The following is a 23,637-nucleotide window of genomic DNA, read 5'->3' as shown; positions in this document are numbered from 1 at the left end:
CATAGCAATGAAGACCCAACACAGCCAAAAATAAATAAATAAATATATTAAAAAAAAAAAAAAAGAGTTGAAGGGTTCTACCAAACAGACACATATGAAAGAAGGTCTGTCAAGTTCAAAGGATTTACAAACTATGTTAACAGCCAAAGAAATGCCAAATTCAGTCAAGCCACACAGATAGGAATAATGATTTCCATAAGCAAGGCAGGGAAGTGACTACGTGGACTAGGAGAGAAAACTCTTTACATTATGAAGTCCTTCTAATAATTGGCGTTGCAAACAAGAATCCACTCCTCACCTCAGCTAATAACCTGAGCCATTACATATGTGAGAAGTTATCCCTAAAGTGTCTTAGGATTTGATAAATGTTTATGTAGTAGGTAAAGCTACCTTAAACCCAGGAAGATTAAGAATTGAGTTTTAAATATTTCAGAGAATTATATCTAAAATAAACCCATGATAATAATAATTGTGGTTTAGGAATCTCTACATATTTTGTATTTTGTGTACTTATACTATTTTAAAGAACATAACCTATTAGTATAATTCATTTCATAATTCATTTTAAAATGCATAAATATATAATTTAGATTGGTGATTTTAAGTAGAAAATGTCTTAGTTTATGTATTGTCAGAATTATTTAAAGGAACTTAAGAGTCACTGGTATTTGCATATTTAATTTATTAGATTTAAAAGAATATTCAAGAATTCAGAGTGGTTTTGTTCATTAAGCCTGACAACAGAAACACCTAAAAAGAAGTAAAAGTATTACATTTATAATTGCCATTTAAAATGTCTTAAGATGTTTAACTTGCTCTGTATAGGAGGCTAAGTATTATCCAAACTTTAAAAATGATATATAAATTTAATTAATAAATAGAATAAAATTTGTAAGCTGAATATAAAAGTTTCAGCATTTGTAATTTCAATAAATACAATAATATTTTCATACTGAAAACAATCCCCCCCAAAAGCACATTGACAGAATCCATAAGGGTGGATGGTAAAGGGAGAGGCATTAGTTTCTAAGCCAGTTTTGTTAGCCATGTTAACAGTAAGTGTTACATACAATGAAAATGTATTATTTACATCCTACATAATACAAATGTATTATTTGATCAAGTCTTTTTTCTCAGCCTTAGAGTTAAACTTCTCCTGTGCTTTCCAAATACGTGATTTTTCCTGTCATCTTATAATGCAGCTAGAGCTTAAATTTATTCTCCTGAGACAACTGGTCTATGATTTCCTCATGAATTACCTATGTGCATGAAGACAGGAGAAATTACATTCAATTAAAGGGTAGAATGAAAAGAGTAGCAAACTAGAAGTTGTTTGAACTGGGTCGAAGTTTCTCTCTGAACAAAATTAACTACAGTTTGGGACATATCATTTAACTTCTCTGTGGTATAGTTTCCTCATCTGTGAAATGAAGAGAGTAGACAATAATACCTCCAAGGTTTTTGCCCAATCTCAATATAATTATTAATTATATTAATTAATTATATCAAAATTATTATAACTATTTTATTATTCAAAAAGAATTTAGAATAAAGATATGAAATATCACAAATTATGATTAATCTTGGATGGAAGACCTAAATAGACATTTCACCAAAGAAGACATATGGATGGCCAAAAGGCACATGAAAAGATGATCAACATCACTAATTATTAGAGAAATGAAAATCAAAACTACAATGAGGTAACACCTCACATCAGTCAGAATGGCCATCATCAAAAAAATCTATAAACAATAAATGCTGGAGAGGGTGTGGAGAAAAGGGAACCCTCTTGCACTGTTGGTGGGAATGTAAATTGATACAGCCACTATGGAGAACAGTATGTAGGTTCATTAAAAACTAGAAATAGAACTACCATATGACCCAGCAATCCCACTACTGGGCATATACCCTGAGAAAACCATAATTCAAAAGGACACATGTACCCCAACGTTCATTGCAGCACTATTTACAATAGCCAGGACATGGAAACAACCTAAATGTCCAACAATAGATGAATGGATAAAGAAGATGTGGTACATATATACAATGGAATATTACTCAGCTATAAAAAGGAATGAAATTGGGTCATTTGTAGAGATGTGGATGGACCTGGAGTCTGCCATACAGAGTGAAGTAAGCCAGAAAGAGAAAAACAAATATCATATATTAGCACATATATGTGGAATCTAGAAAAATGGTACAGATGAACCTATGTGTAGGGCAGGAATAGAGACATAGACATAGGAAACGGACATGTGGACACAGCGGGGGAAGGGGAGGGTGGGAAGAATTGGGAGATTAGGTTTAACATAAATACACTACCATGCGTAAACTAGATAGCTAGTGGGAACTTGCTGTGTAGCACAGGGAGCTCAGTTCGGTGCTCTGTGACAACCTAGATGGGTGGGATGGGGGTGGGGTGGGAGGGAGGTCCAAGAGGGAGGGGGTATATGTATACACACAGCTGATTCACTTCATTGTACAGCAGAAACTAACACAACATTGTAAAGCAATTTTACTCCAATAAATAAATACGTAAATAAATAAGTAAAATAAAAAATAAATTATGATTAACCTTTTAAAAAAATTTTTAAAGGAAAAATCATGACTCATCAAATGAATACGTATCAAAGATTTTGACTCCTTAGTAAAATGAGGGAACCAGTAAGATGTTACAACTGAGTCAAAGAATTCAAAATATCATACCTTTTAAGCAAAGAAAAAATGATGAGATGAATTTATAAATGGATGCAAAATTGGCAAAACTGGTCAATATCCACAAAATGATACTCAATTTCACTCCACTGGACAAAATTTGCATTTCTATGGCCTAAAATTATTTATATTATTTGAGTTTTCTATAGGCTTTTACAGTTCTACAAAGCTGTAAAACAGTCAAGACGAACAAAATTGTACATCCTGGGGTTCCTCCAATTAAAGTTTATTCAGTAATCTCTTTTATCCATTGCAAAATATTCCTCAGTTCAAACATAAACTGAGTTGTCAAGACAACATTGTGGAGGATTAGAAATGGTAGAAGATAGCAGTGAGGGTTAGTTCTTTACATCTTTATTCATTGTCTTATACAATCTGTAACTTCATTAAATAGAATAATATTTTCATATTCAAAATAATCCACCCCCCAAAAATCAGAATCCATAAGGATGGATTCTATATTCAAGTAGAAAAATGTATATGAGAAAGTTCTCAAAATTCTTTATTTCTTCAGATTTCCACAGCCCAGTAAATGGGACACCAGGTTGGTCCAGCAGAAATCTGGAAGTTGCACTTGATTCCAGCCTCTTCCTTAACCCCACATCATGATATTAGTTAGTAGCCCTGTTACTTTTATCTCCAAAATGTATCTTACCTCTGTTTTTGTCTTTCCATCTTGACTGTCACTACTCTATTCCAACAACCATCAGCTTTTATCATAACTACTACCATCACCTTTCAAACACATGGCAGGAAAATATTTTAAACTATTAATCTTTTATTATTATTATTGCTGTATTTCTTTCTTCTCCTATCATTCAAACAAATAGTCAATCCAGTTTTCACTGTCAGCTTGGTAGGAAGGGAAGGACTGTGGCAGAGAAAAATCAGAAGTAGCTTTGTAATCTTCCAGGCCTTAGTTTCCAAAGGCCTAATCCCTAAAGCTGGGTGAAGATTAGGGTATACACAAAGCATCCAGGCCACAATTGTGAAAGGAAAATGATTTCCCTAAAACAAGAATGAAATTCCCAGGACTTTAGGGGATAGGTTGCATAGTGAGAACAAAGAGATCTGAGGGTCTAAATACAGAGGGGACTTTCTAGGCAAAGCCACTGGAGAAGTGGAAAGACTTCAGTAATGAAATGACTAACTTTGTGGGAATCTGGGCAGCCTTGCAAAAATTCCTACACCCCACCCTGGCAGAGAGCCCCTGGATATGAAAAGCCATGTTGAAGAGAATGACTGATTCTCAGTTGTAACCTGGGATTGAAAATAGATGGACGATTCAAGAACCAAATGTTTTCACCCCACTCCAAACTTTACTATTGCATAAGATTCTGGAACTATGGGAAAAAAAAATGCAGGAAGTTGGGGTTAAGTCAGAATGACTAGGGTTAAAATTTTTGACCAGCCTAATGAGATGGGAGGCTTAAAATAGAAACTGAGTTATAGAAAGTAAAGGGAAGAAAAAGAGGGAAAAAAGACTAAGAAAATACAAGGAACTTTTACATCTGTAAATATGTAGGTCTAGTTATTCTTAAAAACCACCTCCTGGGGCTTCCCTGGTGGCGGAGTGGTTGAGAATCTGCCTGCCAATGCAGGGGACACGGGTTCGTGCCCTGGTCTGGGAAGATCCCACATGCCGCGGAGCAACTGGGCCCGTGAGCCGCAATTACTGAGCCTGCGCGTCTGGAGCCTGTGCTCCGCAACAAGAGAAGCCGCGATAGTGAGAGGCCCGCGCACCGCGATGAAGAGTGGCCCCCACTCGCCACAACTAGAGAAAGCCCTCGCACAGAAACGAAGACCCAACACAACCAAAAAATAAATAAATAAATAAAAATAAGCCTACACCTTTAAAAAAATAAAAAATAAAAAAAATAAAGGAGGCCAGTCAACCTTTAAAAAAGAAAAAAACCACCTCCTGATGCAAAATAACTTTAAAATGCTGGGTAAACTACTATAAAATTTGTAAATATATAACTGGGTTCACAACAAAGCAAAGGAAATCCCCTGTCCCTCTTCCCCACAGAGACAGAGAATGAAGCTGTAATTAGAGTGGTCAGCAGTTCTGAAGGTGTAGATGCCCCAGGTTTAATGACCACATAGGGAACAAGAGATAAGGGCTTGACTTGCATAAATAGCAGTAATGGGATTAGGGTTTTTTTTGCATAAAGAAAGGGTCCTTGAAGGATGACTACAACCTAAATTAAAAGGTAAGATAGAAAAAATACATATGTCTGATGGTAAAAGGAGACACTAAAATGTGATTTGTCTATCAGGGCCTCAGCTCAGCTCCAGAAGAAAAAGGAAAAAAAAAAAGAAGAAGAAGAAGAAGAAGAATCTCCCTCATAAGTCAGAACTATAGCCCTAACCTCACATGAATATGGAGTTTGAATATACATGACTCAGTTCAGGAAAACCCAGGTTAATAAGTTGAAATTGATATAGGTTTGAACCAATCCAGGATATCTAGCAGAATCAAATGCAAATCTTCTCTAGAGCAGGGGTTGGCAAAGTATGGCCAGGAGGCCAAATTTGTTTTTGTACTGCCTGTGAGCTCAGAATGTTTGAAAAGAATCAAAAGAAGGGTATTTCATGACAAATAAAAATTACATGAAATTCAAATTTCAGTGTCTATAACTAAAGTTTTATTGAAACACAGCTACATGCTACTCTTATTTGTTTTTCATATTGCCTACAACTACTTTCACACTACAGCAGCAGTGCGGTGTTGACTAGCTGTGACAAAGGCTGCATGTGGTACTCTCATGGCCTCACACTGTTGCTCAGTGCACTACAAATCACAGTGACGCGGTCATAGCTTGATAGCATTTTGAGTGTCACACATATCACCATACCACCACATTTTTTTTATTGCGTACCCATCATGTCAAAAGAAACAAAGAAGAAAAATGAAAAGAAATGTAGACTCCAAGTATCACACTTTTAAGGCACAATGGAACATGGATATTTTATCTAAACTGCAAAGAATTATGCTATTGCTATGCTAAGAGAATACAATATAGGTCAATATTACCAAACTAAATAATTGTCACACTCTTGCCAATGCCAATATTCCCAAAACAGTCAGAAAAAATGGAAAATTTAAAACAAATATCTCATTAGATCAGAATTTTTTCCACAAAAATTAAAAATCAAAATGAAGCTACAATCAACTTAACTTTCTAAGTGGCTCATTTGTTAACTAAGCAAGAAAAATGGTGTACCATTGTGAGTTAATTAAATTGTATTTGTTTGCAGCGGCCAAAAAAAAAGTTTCCAGAGAAAATAAACTTGTTTGGACTATTAAGCTCTCTGTGAGAACAGTTGTTCAAAGAGTTGAGAACATTAGAAGCAACATCAATAGTCAACTTAAAAACAACAGCAAAAATTATTTCTAATGGTTTTCCTTGCTTCTTAATGAATCAATAGATGTTACCAATACTGTTCTGTTGTAGTTATTTGAGGATTCAATACCAAGTTTGAAATGACTGAAAAATTCACCCTATGAATATTCTGAGTAAAACTAGAGTCAAGAATATTTTTTTAATTAATTAATTTATTTTTGGCTGCATTGGGTCTTCATTGCTGCGTGCAGGCTTTCTCTAGGTGCAACAAGCAGGGCTACTCTTTGTTGCAGTGCGCAGGCTTCTCATTGTGGTGGCTTCTCTTGTTGCAGAGCATGGGCTCTAGGTTCGCAGGCTTTGGTAGTTGTGGCACGCGGGCTCAGTAGTTGTGGCTTGTGGGCGCTACAGCGCAGGCTCAGTAGTTGTGGCGTACGGGCTTAGTTGCTCTGCGGCATGTGGAATCTTCCCGGACAAGGGCTCGAACCCATGTCCCCTGCATTGGCAAGCGGATTCTTAACCACTGTGTCACCAGGGAAGTCCAAGAACATTTTCAAGGAACCTATAAAAACATCAATTCAGTACAACCTGAAATGGAATCTACTAAGATATGTTACAATTGATGGTGGTAAAAATATGTGTAGAGCAGAAAAAAGGCCTTATTTGACAAATTCACAAATATTGTGAAAAAGTAAGGTATTTAAAGCCCAGGTTGGGCTTCCCTGGTGGCGCAGTGGTTGAGAATCTGCCTGCCAATGCAGGGGACACGGGTTCGAGCCCTGGTCTGGGAAGATCCCACGTGCCGCGGAGCAACTAGGCCCGTGAGCAACAATTACTGAGCCTGCGCGTCTGGAACCTGTGCTCCGCAACAAGAGAGGCCGCGATAGTGAGAGGCCCGCACACCGCGATGAAGAATGGCCCCCACTTGCCGCAACTAGAGAAAGCCCTTGCACAGAAACGAAGACCCAACAGAGCCATAAAATAAAAATAAATAAATAAATAAATAAGCAAATATGGTTAGGAAAAATATATTAAAGTCCAGGTTATTCATTGTATTTTTCATTACAAATATTTGTGGAAATTATTCAAATTTACCATGTATTATTAAACCTTTAGTATCAATGGTGAACCTCACTTGCTTTCATGGGCTTAACCATTTTCATTTACATGAATTTTTTTCAGAAATAGAAGCTGAATATCCTGACTTGCTCTACCACACATCAGTTCAATAACGTAGCGGTGGTATGTTTTTATTATGATTATTTTTAGCCCAGAGCTGATAATTAAGTTTTTCTGAATGGGAAGAGCTATCCTCAGTCACTATTACTGAACACTGAGTGACTTTGGAACTTAGCTTTTGCTACCCTCTGCATTAGCCAATTGCTTTAGGTGGCAGGTGGCAGAAACCCAGTTTGAACTAGCTGGACCAAAAGGGGAAATTCATGAAAATGCTCACAGAGTCGGGGGGGAAAGGGCAAGGATGTGGTTGAACCTTAGAGACAAGTGTGACTAGGGAGTAGAATGCCACTGGGCATCTTTTCTCCCATTTCTACTTCTCTCCAAGAATCAAGTTTCTGTATCCTAATTCAGACCAGTTCCTTCCACATGCTGGAGTGGTCCACCAGAGTACCAGAAGCCCATAACTTCATCTCAGAGAGCAACTATTAGTGGTATTTTCTGGTCCCAAGTTTGAAAATCCTGGGGAAGTGCACTGAGTAGGACAAACACAGCCTGATGTCCACCCTATACCAATCACTGTGGAAAAAGAGGCAGGCTCCACAGGAAGATGCCACCACCATTGGAACCACTTGCTTGGAGAAGGGAAAAGAGAATTTCTCTGAAGAAAGGGCTGCTCTGGACAGATAAAACAGCTGATGTGCTCAGCAACCTTCTAAGATGTTTTTGCTAAACCGGAAGTTCTCAAAGTGTGGTCCACAGACTCCTAGGGGTCCCCAAGATCCTTTCAGGTCTGCAAAGTCAAGACTATTTTCATAATAATACTAAGATGCTATTTACCTTTTTTATTTTTTGGTCCTTTTTTAAAATTTTGCATTGATGATGCAAAAGCGATTGTGGGAAAATGTCTGGTGCCTCAGCATAAATGAAGCAGTGGTTCCAAATTATATTCGTAGTCATTGTATTCTTCAACACCATGCACGTCTAGTTTAAAGGGGAAAAAAGCATGTTTCACTTAAGAACTCCCTTAAAGAAGAGTAAAAACTATTAACTTTGTTAACTCTTGATTTTGAATATGTATATTTTTTCATATTTTATGTAAATAAATGGGAAGTATGCATAAAGCATGTTTGCTGCATGCCAAAGGGAGGTGATTGTCTCAAGGAAATGCACTTATGTGATTACTTGAGTCACAAACTTAACTAACCACTTTTTTTGTGGAACACAATTTTTATTTAAAAGAACAACTAAAAGACAAACTATGGTTATTCAGACTTGGATATTTGTCAGGCATTTTTTCTGTGATGTTAGATGTCACTTCAAGGAAAGCAACCAAGCTTTCAAGTGAAAATTAGAATTTTGCCAAACTTGTATCTTCTACCACTAACTTGATAGCTTCCCAATATTTAAAGACTCTTTTGATGATATAAGTGGAGATATTAACAAGTATAGTTTTTGATGTTGTATAATGAAATGTGTTAAAATTCGGAAGATCTGCGTAACTCAGTGAACCAATATTTTCTATATGATCAACGCATGATGTTACAAAATCACACATGGATAAAAGACACATCCAAAGTGCAAAATAGACCAATGGATTTTAATGTAACAGAATATGAAAATTTTATTGAGATGCTTTCAGATTCCACCTTGCTACTAACTTTTAAGAAACTACTGTTCATTGAGTTTTGTTGCAATATAAAAGAACAAAACCACAATTACCTGAAAGGGCCCTTAAACAAATAGTTTTCAGAGTTCTAATTTTAGAAGTGCAAAGGGGTCCTGAGACCAAAATGTTTGATAAATGCTGCTCTAAACTATGTAAAAGTAGACTTCTAGAGACAAGCAATATTGTCAATGCCTCTGAGTGGTAAGGAATCGCTGATACTACACTGACAATTAGGAAGATTTTACTATTAATACTCATTTTGTAATCATCATCATAACCATTCTTACCAAATATAACAAGTAAACATTTATTAAGGCTCTGCTCTGTCTAGGGTCTGTTCTAAATGTTTTCCATGCCTTAATTAATTAATTAATAATGTAAGGATTATAAATCCTGACAGTAATCCTCTGAAGTAAGGTGTCATTATTATCATGGTCTTCACTTCATACAGGGGAAAACTGAGATTTAGAGAAGTTAATGAGGGTTAGAGGCAACGCAATCAGCAAGTCTTAGGCTTCCAATTAACTCCACTGTCAGTTAAGAAAGTCCCACCAGCACTGCTCTGTACTTTTACAGAAGATATCCACGAGGCAAGGCAAGAGACTGGACCCAGTGCTCCATAGCCATACTGCCCGTTATGATAGCTGCTAGCCATGTTTTGTTACTGAGTATTCAAAATGTGCCTAGTCTGAATTGAGATGTTGTATAAGTGTAGAATAAACATTGGATTTTGAAGACTTTCAATGAGAAAAAGAATGTAAGATATCCTATTAATATTTTGCTATTCATTACATGCTGAAATGATAAATATTTTAGATACATCAAGTTAACTAAATCATAGCATTAAAATTAAATTCACTTGTTTCTTTCTCCTTTTTCAAAATATGACTTTTAGAAATTTTAAAATTACATATATGACTTGTATTTTACTTCTCTTGGACAATGCAAATCTACAGTATCAACTCAATCAAGTTTAAAAATAGGTTTCATTATGTGCATCACCTCCAAGAGGCCAGTTTCTTCCTTCCTGAAATATTTTAAGGGTTTCCTCCTTAATTAAAATACAAATTAGTGACATGTGGTTTAGTGTCCTCAAAGAGCTCCAAACAAGTTTATTTAAATCAGGGAAACAATCATGTTTCGTCATGCGCTTTTAAAACTGCCTTTGTTCAAACAAATATTTCTTGGCAAAGTTCCAAATTTCCTCTTTTCCTCATATTGCATCACTGCCTTTAATCTTTTTTACCATTAATATTTTTTAAAAAGAAATTGGAGTTAAGAGAGAAGCAAAGTTATGTAATTAAGTATATAGCAAAAGCCACGGAGATATTTTTGCAGTGCAACTTGGGAAGAGAAATGAAGCCAAGACAAAATATATCAGGGTCTTGAGACTGCTGCACTCCTGCCTTTGGGGATGAGGGGCTGGGGGAGGAACTGTCAGAGACAGTTTAGAGCTTTCCCCTGCAGCTCAGATGTAGCAGGAGTGGAACTGCCCAGGGGAGAGTCCAAGTTTCATAACCTTTCATATGAAGAAATAGCTACAGCAGGCATTAATGTTTTCTCCTTGTACTTTAGATCCCCAAATGAGTTTTAAATATACCTCAAAGTTTCTCCTCTAATAATAGCTAACATTTACTGGCACCTAGAACATGCCAAGCCTTTCACATATGTAATCCATTTAATCTTCCCAATGAAGCCAGGAAGAAACTGAGGCAGAGAGATACCAAGTAATAAGTCAGTTAGTAGATGGAAGAGGGGGGATTCGAACCCAGCCTATGGGGACCATGGAATAGACATCAGAACTCAGCCTCTAACCACTGCACAGACTGCCTTACTTACTCAGCTCTCTCAACCGAGTTATTCTGTCTCTCCTAGGCCATGATGAATCCAAGAGTCCAGAGCTAACACTTCCATATTACCTAAAATGTATTACCCGACTTTATCTATAAATTACGATAAATTCAGGATGTCGAAAGCTAAGTCAACCAAGGGCAATTTTTAAAAAAAATTGAACGTCTACAACCCTAGAAATTCATTTAATCAGTGATCAAAAAAAGAGTGGGAGTCAGTAAAAGGCAAGTTTATCTTAGATTTTATCCCAGTGGAGCATTATGAAAGAAACAAGAAATCTCTGAAGAAACTGGCTTTTGCTATAAGGTATGACTAAAAGGTTACATGCAAATTCCATCCCTGACCCCAATGAGGAGTGCAAGTCCCCCTGCCATAATATCTTAGCATCTTTTGGTTTCCTTCATACTCAAACTTTTGTTAAGTATCTCTCAGTCTCTTTATCTGCAAAATTGGGATAAACTTACAGAGTGTAAAGTTTACAGATTACACAAAATGCTTGAAACAATCCCTAACAGAACATAGAGCAGAAGCTCAATACATGTCAGTGGGTATTATTATTTATAGCATTTCACATAATAAAGTATTGCATATATTTTGAACTCTTTTTTATTCAATTTATTTTAACAAACAACTATAAAACAGTTCACCCGTTTCTCCCATCCTCCACCACTTTAACATAATAAATTATTGCATATATTTTTGGGAGCATTCAATGTTTGACTCCTCACTACTAGAATATAAGCTTCCTGATGGCAGGGACAATTAACCACTGTGGCATACATCATAACCATGAAGAATGTGCTTCCTTGCTTTCTTGCAGTTAAGCATGGCCACTGACTTCCTTTAACCAATAAAATATGAGCAGAAGCGCCACTTCTGGACTTCCCTGGTGGCACAGTGGTTAAGAATCCACCTGCCAATGCAGGGGACATGGGTTCAAGCCCTGGTCCGGGAAGAATCCCACATGCCGCGGAGCAACTAAGCCCGTGCGCCACAACTACTGAGCCTGCGCTCTACAGCCCGCGAGCCACAACTACTGAGCCCATGTGCCACAACTACTGAAGCCCGCGTGCCTAGAGCCCATGCTCCGCAACAAGAGAAGCCACTGCAACGAGAAGCCTGCGCACCGCAAAGAAGAGTAGCCCCTACTCGACACAACTAGAGAAAGCCCGCGTGTAGTAACAAAGGCCCAACGCAGCCAAAAATAAAATTAATTAATTAATTAATTAATTAATTTTAAAAAGAAAAGAATCGTCACTTCCAGGTGGAAGACATAAATGCTGCGCATAACTCTCCTCCTCTTTCTTTCCTGAGTATAGAAGCAGTTTCCGATATGGAGTATAACACCGAATCCTGATATAGAAGATATCTACTCTGGGGAATAGCCTGGATCCAAAGCAGATGATGATAAGCGAGAAGTAAACCTTTATTGCTTAAGCCTCTGAGACTTTGGGGTGGTTTATATATATTACAGCAGCATAACCTACCTACCTTGACTATTACAACCTGTCTCATTCCCACAGCCTAGTATGAGGTCTGGCACCTAGTAAGTGATCAAATATGTTTTCACTAAATTAATAAATCAGAAGTTTTAATTGTTAATAAAAATGAATGATTTTAGTTAAAGAAATTATTTTCAACTCTATTCTGTATACAACGAAAAGCTTTGGAGATTTTAACTGATTCATACGTGGGACTCACAATCCTTTGGGTACAAAACTAACATCTTAGATATCAAAGCCTGTCACACATGCTTTACACTACTAAGGGACTCCATTAACGTCTGTTGAATTTCAACTGAACAATTTTTTTCTGTGAAGTGTTCTTGAAAATCTTTATTTCTGTCATAGGGTCACTTACTTAAATGGCCCTATCTAAAGGCACCAGTGCCTTACAGAACGTGCTTGCAAAATTCCATCTGTGGACTCCATGGCAGTCACCACACAGATGCAGTAATTCTTCATCATCACATAGACTACCCTAGAAACCAGAAGGACCTGAAGGTCAAAAGCATTAAGAGAGTTTGTTTAATAAAATAAATTTGCAGTTTCTTTGTCCAGGGAGGAGGAAAGGGGGTTGGGCATTAGGTTGTAATATCTTTGACTTCTCATTTCAACAAGAATCAATAAATTTACCAAGACAAAAGAGAAAACATGAGCTCAGTTTAATCTGGTTGTGGAAGCATGACAAGCTCTACAAGTGGTGATGGTGGGGTCAGGAAGAGGAACTGACATCATCACAGATAAAGTCATGAGGCCCGAGGGAGTGAGAAAATACAACTTGAGGCTCTGTCTGGTATATGAGAAAGAAGTCACAGAAAAAGAAAGCTGTTCTATAGAATGGATAAACAACAAGGTCCTACTGTATAGCACAGGGAACTATATTCAATATCCTGTAATAAACCATAACGGAAAAGAATATGAAAATATATAGATAGATATACACACATATATACATATATATATATATAACTGAATCACTTTGCTGTACAGCAGAAATTAACACAACATTGTAAATCAACTATACTTCAGTAAAATAATTTAAAAAAAAAAAAAAAAAGAAAGAAAGCTGTTCTCCAGCACTGCTAGGTCCTGAGCAAATCAGTTCTTTAGGAAGTCTCCTTAATCCCAGCTCTAGTGACTAGGGGACCACCAGGCTCATAATAACATAGATATTGGAAGATGATATAGCATCTGGTCTGATAGAGGTGTAGAAAATAAGCAAGTCTAAGGTGATGGAGAGGATTAAGTGAAAGATCAGCTTCGATCTGTGTGAACACACAGAAACCTTGGGCTTTGAAGAGAGAGTATAGTACAGGGATGACCCCAGGTCCCTAGGCAGGTATCTTATCTGTACCATTAGCTAGTTGTGTGACCTTGGGCAAGTACTTAAACCTCTCCATGCTTTCATTTTGTCCCCTGAAAATGAAGCTATCATAGTGCCCACTTCACAAAGAATTGTTCTGAGAACTTGACTTGGTTAATACCTGTACAGCACAGTTGTCTAGCACACAGCAATTCTCAGGAAATGTCAGCCTTTGTTATTATGTCCTGGTACACAAACTCTTCAGTTACGGGATCCAGCCCTTACCAGCTATGTGACCTTGAGCACATTACCTAACTTCTCGGTGCCTTAGTTTTTTATCTTTAAAATGAAATAATAATTCTTATGCGGTAGGGTTGTTAGAAGCATCATGGTACAACACCCAGTAGGGTGCCTGGCTCATAATTATCGCATGATCACTGTTACCTGACATTAGTACTGTTTCTTCTCCTACGAAGCTGAGTAGGAAGGCAGACATCCTGGCTCAGGCACCAGGAAATGCAGTGGGGTTGAATGTGTGTGAGGGTTTAATGTACACGCAGGAACGTTTGGAGAAATGAAAGAAAAGGAAAAGGTTCTCATACTTGGAAAGAAGTGTACGCTCTCTTACAGTAGTGGGGTCTTGGCTCTTCGAGGTGACACCTAAGATGGTACACGGTCACGTGTTTAAAGGTTGTCACTCCTGTAAGAAAAGCTGAGATCAATTCCCGAGGGCAGAAATCTGCTCCCACTTCTCTGCCTCCCCTTAGTTCCCAGCACAGTGCCAGCCGCCCCAAACATTTGCTGAACCGGGTCAAAACTCGGGTCTCGCGCCCTGACTGTCCAGCAGAGGCCGCCCTGGGCCGGGACTCCCGGGACACGAGGGCTGGGAGAGGAAAGGCCAGGGGTGGCCTAGTCATCTCCGCGGGACCCGGGTGGGAGGGGTTTGGCGGCGGCGGAGGCGGCCCGGGCGGCTGGGATGGAGCAGAAGCGCGCCGGTCGCCGGAGTACAAGCAGCTGACGGAGACGCGCGGCGCTCGCCTAGCTTCCCCTACCGCCGCCCGAGCCGCCCGCTCGCCCGGCTCCCACCGCAGCCAGCGGACAGAGAAGGAGCTGCCCGCGCTCTGGGCGCTCGGTCAGTCCCGGCAAACTCTCCCGCTGCCCGCGCCGGGTTCGGCACCAAACCCCAGGGTACCATGGTCTACAAGACTCTCTTCGCTCTCTGCGTCTTCACGGCAGGTATTTTGGGGCGCCGATCTGGCGGAGGGCTGGCTCGGCGACCAGCGCTGGGGGCGGGGGCTGAACCGGGGAGACCGGAAAATAAGTCGCCGCGCGCGGGTGGCCGGAGAGGTGCGAGCCTCCAGCGTTTCGCAAAGCTGCGTGCGCACTTGGATTTAGAGCGACGTGCGTTTTTGGAGATCCTGGGCCGAGCCGGAGCGAGGGGATGACAGGGTTCTTCCGGCCGCAGCCCGCGCCCGTACAAACTCCGGGCTTTGTGAAACAGGTGGCTTCACGACGCGTTTGAAACCCGGGTTGGCGACACGGACTGAGACTAGAGGCTTCTCGGGTCTCCGAGCACACCTTGCCAGAGTTGGGCACCAGACAGACCGGTTGACGCGGTTGGACTCGGGGAGGGATAAGAAGGAGAAGAAGGGGGGATCGCATCTGGGAAAGCTTTAAGCCGTGGCCGCGCACCCGGCGGGACTGGTTTGCGTTCCCCGAGATTCGGTGGTCTTTGGTCTCCGGCGACCCTTCCTAGTTACGCGTGGGGGTGATGCGGCCTTAACAGCCTCACGGCAGCTGCTCCGACCCGGCTCGAGCTCGTGATCACCCCTGGGGATTTGCAATTCTACCCTGTGGCCCGGAAACTCCCCCAAAATATGTGCCCTGGCAGAAACTGTTAACTTGGCGAAAACTAGCATCCTCCCCATTCCACCCACTCCCCCTACACACACTCACCCTCGGGACGGCTTCCCCACGCGCGCATCGCTGGCCTCAGGACCACGGATGGCAGCGGCCTCCAAGCAGGGCCTGGGGAGAGAGGAGCCGGAGGACTGAGCTCGGCTTGGTGGGCGCAGAGGAGAGATTCAGAACAGCGCTTTAAGTCTGAGGGTGGGGTATCCAGTTTTTCCAGAAAATGTAGGCAGACAAGGGACAACTGACTACGGATGAGGCACTGGTGGAAAAAGCAGCCCGAGTGCGGGGACACCGGCGTGTTTAGATAAGAATGTTCCAAAGCCACATACATAACCATTTACTCATGCTTGTACTCCGTGTGTGTATTTCTTTTCCTCCTGAATTGCTTGGGTTCCTGTAATCGTGGACACAAGTCGTTACAATCCCTTGAAAAGAAGCTAGGGGTTTCCAGGCAGCTCACAAAGGATAATGCAGTTTTGAGGAAAAGTTTCCCAACTTGAGGCTAGAGCGAGTCTTTTTCCTCTACTTGCTGAACGCATGAGAAAGCTCCCTTTTCTCTCTGGTGTCTGCAAGGTTTGGAGGTGCGTCCGCAGAGCGTTCCCGGTCCCCTGCCGCTTTTGGTTGCTCCAGCCAGGCTGGGAGCGCCTGTATCCCCAAGTGTGACAGCTGACTCCCTAGCCCCGGGATTGCCAAGAGACGTTTACGAAATGACAGGAAAGGTGCCTTTCTTTCTCCTCTCTAGAAATCCTTTCTTGAGGCTTGAGGCTCAGAAAACCTTCAGTGAGCCAGTAGAGCTGGTAGGTAGGTTTGTTGGCTAATTTTATTTAGTGGCTTGTCTTTAATTTTTGTTTTTTTAACAGCTCTGGCAGTTGGCAACGCCGGGATTAACCCTACTAAGGCAGTGTATTGCGGGGTTTTTTTCTCCCTAAGGAGCTCAAGATATATATATATATATATATATTTTTTTTTTTTTTTTTTTTTTCTTGGCCAGTTTTAGCGTTTAGCATCGCTATTGCTGCGGCAAGAATCTTGACCTTGTTCACGGCCCAGACTGAGGAGGCTGGTAGCTGGGGACCCGCTGAGCGGCCTCACTCATCCCTGCACACATGTGTCGAGGTCAGAACCAAGAAGATCACAGCCTCCCAGTTCTGGGGTTCCCCTGACCCCGGAAGACATAGTTATGTTTCTGAGTACATCTCCCTAACAGAGTGATGAAGCGTCCTTTCCTCTGAGTTTGTGCCTCAGAAGGAATCTCTTTGGGGGTCAGTGTGTTGTTAGAGCTACTTGCAATAAGTTATCAGGAAAATAATATAAAAATAGGCATAAATACCGTACAAGGTTGTTTACATCCCAAAGTAAGGTGTTTTGAGAAACTAAAATATAACTTTTCTAGAAAAAGTTGTAAAGGAGAGAGGGACAACGGTTCTTGAAATGAAAGTGGCATGCGTGTTTCAGTGGACCATCCTGGGGCTCCCTTGGCAAAGCTCTAGTTAGTTTCATCAGGCAGTTGCTTTTTTCCCTCCCCCCTCTATCTTTAGAGGATTCAGGAAATTTTTTGTAAAACTCTTGAGGTGATACTTTCTTGAGCCAGGAATGGGGCTTAGCAGGGGACTTTTTTAGCTTAATAAATCTACTCAATACATATACATAGTGTTTTCTCCAGCCTGTATAATGGACACTTGTAAATACCTGTGCATTGTCAACAACACAGCAAAAGTAGATCTCTACACTTATTCACTTGTATTTTAAAAAGAAGGAAGAGAGAAATCTTGGGCTGTCTTCAGTTCTCTCAGAGTTGATTGCGGTAGAAAACTAGCATGGCTATTTTACAAACCGTTCCCAAACACCTCTAAGGCCAGTACTCTAGGCATACAGGAGTACTGCCCCTAAATTACAAGCCAGAACCTCCAAGGGCAGGCAGCAGAACCAAGAAGGGAGGGAGGATGGCAGGCCACAGGAAGCTTCCATCTTCATCCCTCTCTCTCTCCTCTCTAGATTCAATTCTTTCATTCCCACCACTGTCGATGCTGTTCTCCAGTGCTCTATGGCTCAATATATTAAAAAATTCCCTCACTGAGACATCTGAGGTATACTGGAACTTCCCAAAGTCCTTTTCCAAACATTCAAGGAGTTCAAGGGGAAACAAGCATAGGTAAGAGAGGCAAAAAATCCCTTGACCCGGTTTTTCCTGCCTTAGGTTCTGCCCTGTCTGCCCCACCCCAGGGAGAGTACTGCATTCTGCCCCATTACCCAAGCTGACTTATTGGCCCCATGGTGATCAAGACCAGCAGAGCTAGATTCCAGTCTGCCACCCAGCTAGAGAGCCTATTTGTGTCCCAGGCCTGTCAGCTAGCTCTTCTCCAAGTGACTAACATCTCGAATGTCCTTATCCTCAAAGGAAGACCCCACCCTACACATTTATGGCTCTGTTCTCAGTATAGGTCCTGATATATGGCAGGGCTTTATCATAAGCATATTAAAGCCATATCGTAAATCTTATCATAAACATGTTAAAAATAAACCAAAAAATGCACACACATTTATGGGAACGGCAAGGTTGCCTATGGTTGGTTGGGAGTGGAGGTGAAGGGTGGCTTGCATGCCTTTAGCCTGGTTACCTCCTATTCCCCTGAAGTCTGTGTCACAAAGTGACACCTCCTTCGCTGTGAAACCTGCCTGAGAAGGTGGAAGTTCTCCATAATTATGGGATAGATTTACTGAGACAGTGTTGCGAAGTGGTGAAGCACGGCTGCAGATTCTGCAGCTAGATTGCCTCAGTACACAGCGAAGTTTTACTACTTACTAATTGTATAATTTAGGGCACGTAATCTAACCACTCAAGTTTTCTTATCGACAAAATTGGGGAAATAAAACTTCATCAGACTGTTGAAAGTGGTAAATAACTGAATATACCTATAATGCCTGGGACATAGTAAGCGCTCAATAAGTATTAGCGATCGTTGTTGCTATTATTCTTATTAATAAAGTTGACTGTGTTCGGCACCAATTAGGTCATCCTCTCCAAAGTTTATGTGTTTGTGCTTGGACTATGTAAATTGAAGATTTAAACTAATATTCCAGCACAATGCCAGCTGTTCTGGCAAACATTCATGTGCAAATTAAGAAAAGATTCAACTGAGCCTACTAAATGCCTAATTTGAAAAGGTTAATAATGTGCCAGTTCAAATTTAGCACAACAGTCCAAAAAACACTCAGTAACAAACAGAAGTAAAGTCTCATGGAAGATGTTATTTCTTCCACAAAGTCTTTTGCAGACTGGTGTGTTTCAAAAGCCCAACTCAGCTAAACCTTAAGGTCAGGTTCCCAGAGCCACAAGTTTTGGATAATTCAGATCAAACAACTTAGGAAAAGGCATTTCATGGCGTATGAATGATCCAGAATGGCTCTCTCCAGAATCCAAAAACATCAATAATGGCCAGATCTCTAATTTAACTTGATCATTTGGGCCTGGTCTAGTGGTGCTTTCATTGTGCTTGTGCTTTTATAAGAAAAATATTGGCCAAATATTTACACTATTTGAGCAGATTTTCTTAAACTACAATTTTTGGGGGGACAGGGGTGGGGCTGGGGGGTACAGCATCCACTGGAAACAACGAAGAGGGACATTTAAAAAATATTTTCAAAGTGGATTGACTGTTTTAACACCCAAATGAAAGGAATCCTGCTGTAACATTTACGATGGTTTTCTCCCTTTTAGAAGTTATCTGTTACTGAAATTGGATACGTTAGTTTAGGAATCAAATATAGTCACCCCTAAGTATCCAGAACCTGGCCCCCATACCAAAATCCTCAGATGCTCAAGTTTCTTATATAAAATGGTATAGTATTTGCATATAACCTACACACATCCTCCTGTATACTCTAAATCATCTCTAGGTTGCTTATAATACCTAACGCAATGTAAATGCTGTGGAAATAGTTGCCAGCATGTGGCAAGTTCAAGTTTTGCTTTTTGGATTCTGGAATTTTTTTCCCAATATTTTCGGCCCGAGGTTGATTGAATCCACAGATGCAGATCCCACAGATACAGAGAGATGACTGTCTTTGCTTTGCTAGCAAGGTATTGAATAAAACAGTTGCCTAGAAAAAATTAATGTTTCATTTAGAAGACAGCAGTGGTTATGAAAAGAGGTAGGCAAATAGTGGGTACCTGCCTTATGCAATGATTGCTTTTTAGTTGGAAATGCAGGGCTAATAGGTTATCATCCAGTTAATGTGCAAGTAGAGTTACTATAAAATAAGACAGATTTGTGTATGTAGTTCATGGCATTACATTTCGTAGTCACAGCTTAAATTATTTAAATGACGGGGATTGATGTAACATCAGATTTTCTGATGTGTGGATCTTTAAACAGTCTTCATGATCCTTTATAGCAGCGTAGCCCATTTCTTTTACCTGTTTTAATATCGTTTATAAACCTTGAGACTTATGCTATTTTATAAGTAATAGAAACCATTACAACAAAATAGGCGATTATATAATTGTTTTCATCTGTGTTTTTCATTGGTGCAAGGTGGCATAATGTCAATTGAAAATAAGCTGTTTTAATTTTCCTTTGGCTAGTGTTGCCAGATTTAGCAATTAAAAATACAGGTTGCCCAGCCCAATTTGGATTTCAAATAAATAGTGAATTCTAAGTCTATCCCACATAGTACTTGGGACACACTTAAGCTAAATAATTCTTCGTTGTTTATCTTGAATTCAAAGGTAACTGATCATCCTGTATTTCTTCTAGCAACCCTACCTTTGGCCTTCCATGTGTGGTTCATCAGTGCAATGGGTTTGACATAGGACTGGCTTTATTTTGAACCCTGCCCCACCCGGCTTTAGCCACCCCACTCCATTTCATTCATTCATCACAATCTGTTCATGGGAAGATGACTCGGAGATTTCAAAGCAGCTCTGTCTCTCTGAAAGCAACTTATAACGTTAGGATTCAGAGGCAGCTCTCCAATGGAACATTTTGAATTGGATTGCATATCCATTTACTGTGCACTGTTATGTTTTTCTGAACAATCGGTGGGATTTCTGTAGCCTCCCTGAGGCTACATTACTCTACCCTTTTGTGACCTTTCCTTTAAAAAAAAAAAACAAAAAACAGTATACTATTTGAAATGGTAACAGTGTTCTTGCATAGGAGCTGGAACTAAGGGCCTTCCAGAATCCAGCTGGCAGCTGATTAAAAAAGAAAGTTAATAGAACAGCTTTGGATTTCAATGCTGTCTTCTGTGCCAGGATCTTAACACATCTCACAATTATTATATAAGGTTTGCATAATTCCTACAGGATAGGTCTATAGGTATCACTTGAAATCTGTGGCTATATGGAGCCTGAAGCAGCATATTAGACAGAATTTCAAGGCAGATTGGGGAAAAAAATCCTTTCAGCAATTAGACTGTGGTGGAAATTTGCACCTTTATACTTAAGGCCAAATCTGTGACTAGGTAATTGTTAAGTGGAAAAAAAAATTGTGGAAAGTTACCAGGTGTGATATTTAGAAAACACGTCTCTTCAATACAAAATAAGATGAATGACAGAATACAGCTTTATGATAATATCTTCCATTTACAGTCCAAATTCTGACACCTGATTTTCTTTTCCATCAAGGAGGAAATAAGGGCACAGAAACTTTAGGGCAGGTGTTGCACCTGAGAAGAACTGGAGGAGAGAAGGTTTTGTTTGATTGATTTTTCATTTTTTTGGCCATGGTTGTAAACTTAAAGCTATCATTCAAGCTTCTCACTGGATAGAACATATTATATTTCCCTGTATGGGGTTATTAAAATATATGTTACCTTTAAAATTATGATATTCTTGGCAGCTTGTGTAGTCCGGAAGCATAACCTCATTCCTGAGAGAGTTTTTTCACCCACTGTTTTATCCACGATGGGTTGTTTACTGGGGTTGTCTGCCCCTTATAAAATCTTTTCGTTTTCCATTGGAAAAGCTTTTGTGATCCACAGATAGACAGCAGGCAGATACCATTATACTGGCGTTGAACAGTTATTTCATTGTTAAACCCTCCACACTATATGATTCTTGCTTTATACTGTAATTTAGATTCTTTAGGAAGAGCAGTAACAATTATTGTAAGGATAAAAGGATGTCCTCTTTATTCACCATGCAAAAGCTATATGTGTTTAGGGAAATGTTTAAGACTCTGGTCATCCTATTGCGCTAAGGTAATGTGTCACATTAGGAGAGGACTCAGTACATCTCAGAATTACATGAGGGAGTCTCAAAGCCCATTTGTCCATGAGAAGGTCCTAAAGAAATCTGGTGGACTTGAACACCTCTTTGTTGGTTTAGGAAAAGAGGCAAGTTACTGGTGGATCACATACTCGGCTGGTCATGGAAATTCTTGCTGTTGATGGGTCAGCTGCATGAGAGGTAACATCAAGCTGAATAAGGCCATCACCCAACCAAAGGGAACTCAGCATGTTTGGTCTTAAAAATGACAGTGTTGTCAGAGATGGCATTCCAGAGGAGAGAGCCGTGGAATTGTCCGTTTTGAAGAACTGTTCAGACAGGTCTGAGCATGAGAAAGAATTATCAGTTTTTGAGGATAAATGATCATTCACCGTTTACCTTCTAGGAAATGTAGGAGGGGAAGGAAGTGTGATATCACATTTCATGTGGAAACTGGATAAGAAATGGACAGAGGGCAGGGGCCATGGCTGTTTCAGAATTTCTGCGTAGGACACGTGGAAGAGGCTAGGAGTGGTCTGTTGCATGAGATGGAGAGAATGTCTGGTGGCTGAACAAGGGGCAAGTGATTGTTGAAATTATTGGGGGCTGCTAAAGACCAAACCACCTCCTTGATGCTGCTACTGGGAATGGAAGATTCATCAAGTTTCATTTTTAGGCGAAGGAGATAAGAGATTCCTCCTCAAATTTATATGCACATCAAGCCTCTTTTAGTACACCTTTCTAGTTTTGTGAAAGGCTGCAAATTGAACCTTTCAGAGGAAACGATGTGACAGCCCTTAATGGCAGGTAATTCAGGTACCCTCAGCATTGTGAAAGGGGCAGAAGAATAAGAAAATGCCCTGAAATGTCAAGAGGAATTCAGCTGCGTGGTTTGGTTGCATGAAGGAGGGCTGAGTGACCTGGGGTTGCCCGCTTCCGGGCTGGCCTCCTAGACTGCTCTTCGCGAAGAGTCCTATTTTGAGCAGATTCCCCCGTTCAATGCTTATTTGAAGAGAAACACAACCCTGGTATTTACCCAATGAGGATGGGATTTGTGTTACTTTCTCTGAGAGGCTACATGGTATGGTGGAAGAGGCTTTGGAGGAAGACAGGCTGGTGTGATGTCAACTCTGGGGTCTCGGTCTCCTCCTTGGAGAGTTATGATAATACACATCAAGTGCCATGTGAGTAAACATTCAACAAAAGTTTATTAAACAATGCATAGATTTATTTTATTTTACTTCATTTGCACGTCCGGCTCACACTCCTAGAATATAAGATGCATGAGAATTTTAGCTGTTTTGTCCCAGCTGTGTCCCCAGCATGGAGAACAGAGCAAGACATGTAATGAGTGCCTAGCAAATATTTGTTAAATTAATTTTTTCATAAATTTATTTATTTCTTTACTTCTTTACTTATTTGGTTGTGTCGGGTCTTAGTTGCGGCCTGCGGGATCTTCATTGTGGCATGTGGGATCTCAGTTCCCCAACCAGGGATCAAACCCATGTCCACTTCATTGGAAGGCAGATCCTTAACCACTGGACCACCAGGGAAGTCCCTGTTAAATTAATTTTTAATGGAGAATCTTCATGTGTTGTCTAAGGCTCTGGAGATAAGCAATGAACAAAATAGAAGTCTACCCTCATGTTCTTTGAGGGTGATTAACTTTGACTTGGTCAGAAGAAAATCAGTAGCTGACCATCTCACAGTCATCTCAAACGCAACACATCCAAATATGAACTCTTGGACTTTTCTCCCAGAATAGTCCCTAGCAGAAGCCTTCCCCATCCCAATTAATGGCAACTCCAACTTTCCAGTTGCTTAGGCTGAAAATCGTGAGTCATCTTTGAGTCTCTTTTTCTCTCAACACCCCTCATCCAATGCTTCAAGAAAATCTGTTCACCCTACCTTTAAAATACATAAAATCAGACACTTTCTGCCACCTCCAT

The 23,637-nt window shown here is 40.2% G+C and overlaps 1 protein-coding gene across 1 annotated transcript in view; it reads left to right on the top strand.

Annotated features, from left to right (window-relative positions):
- Positions 1-14,520: 14,520 nt before the first annotated feature.
- The window catches only part of PARM1 (prostate androgen-regulated mucin-like protein 1), a 104,377-nt gene continuing 95,260 nt past the window's right edge, over positions 14,521-23,637 (top strand). The window contains exon 1 of the mRNA XM_007179820.2: positions 14,521-14,799. Coding sequence (XP_007179882.2) covers positions 14,757-14,799 — 43 coding nt within the window. The 5' untranslated portion in view covers positions 14,521-14,756. The remainder of the gene's footprint in view (positions 14,800-23,637) is intronic.

The sequence above is a fragment of the Balaenoptera acutorostrata genome, chromosome 5 (genome assembly GCF_949987535.1).
Source record: "Balaenoptera acutorostrata chromosome 5, mBalAcu1.1, whole genome shotgun sequence".
Lineage (NCBI taxonomy): Eukaryota > Metazoa > Chordata > Mammalia > Artiodactyla > Balaenopteridae > Balaenoptera > Balaenoptera acutorostrata.
This window is presented reverse-complemented; position numbering and strand designations above follow the sequence as displayed.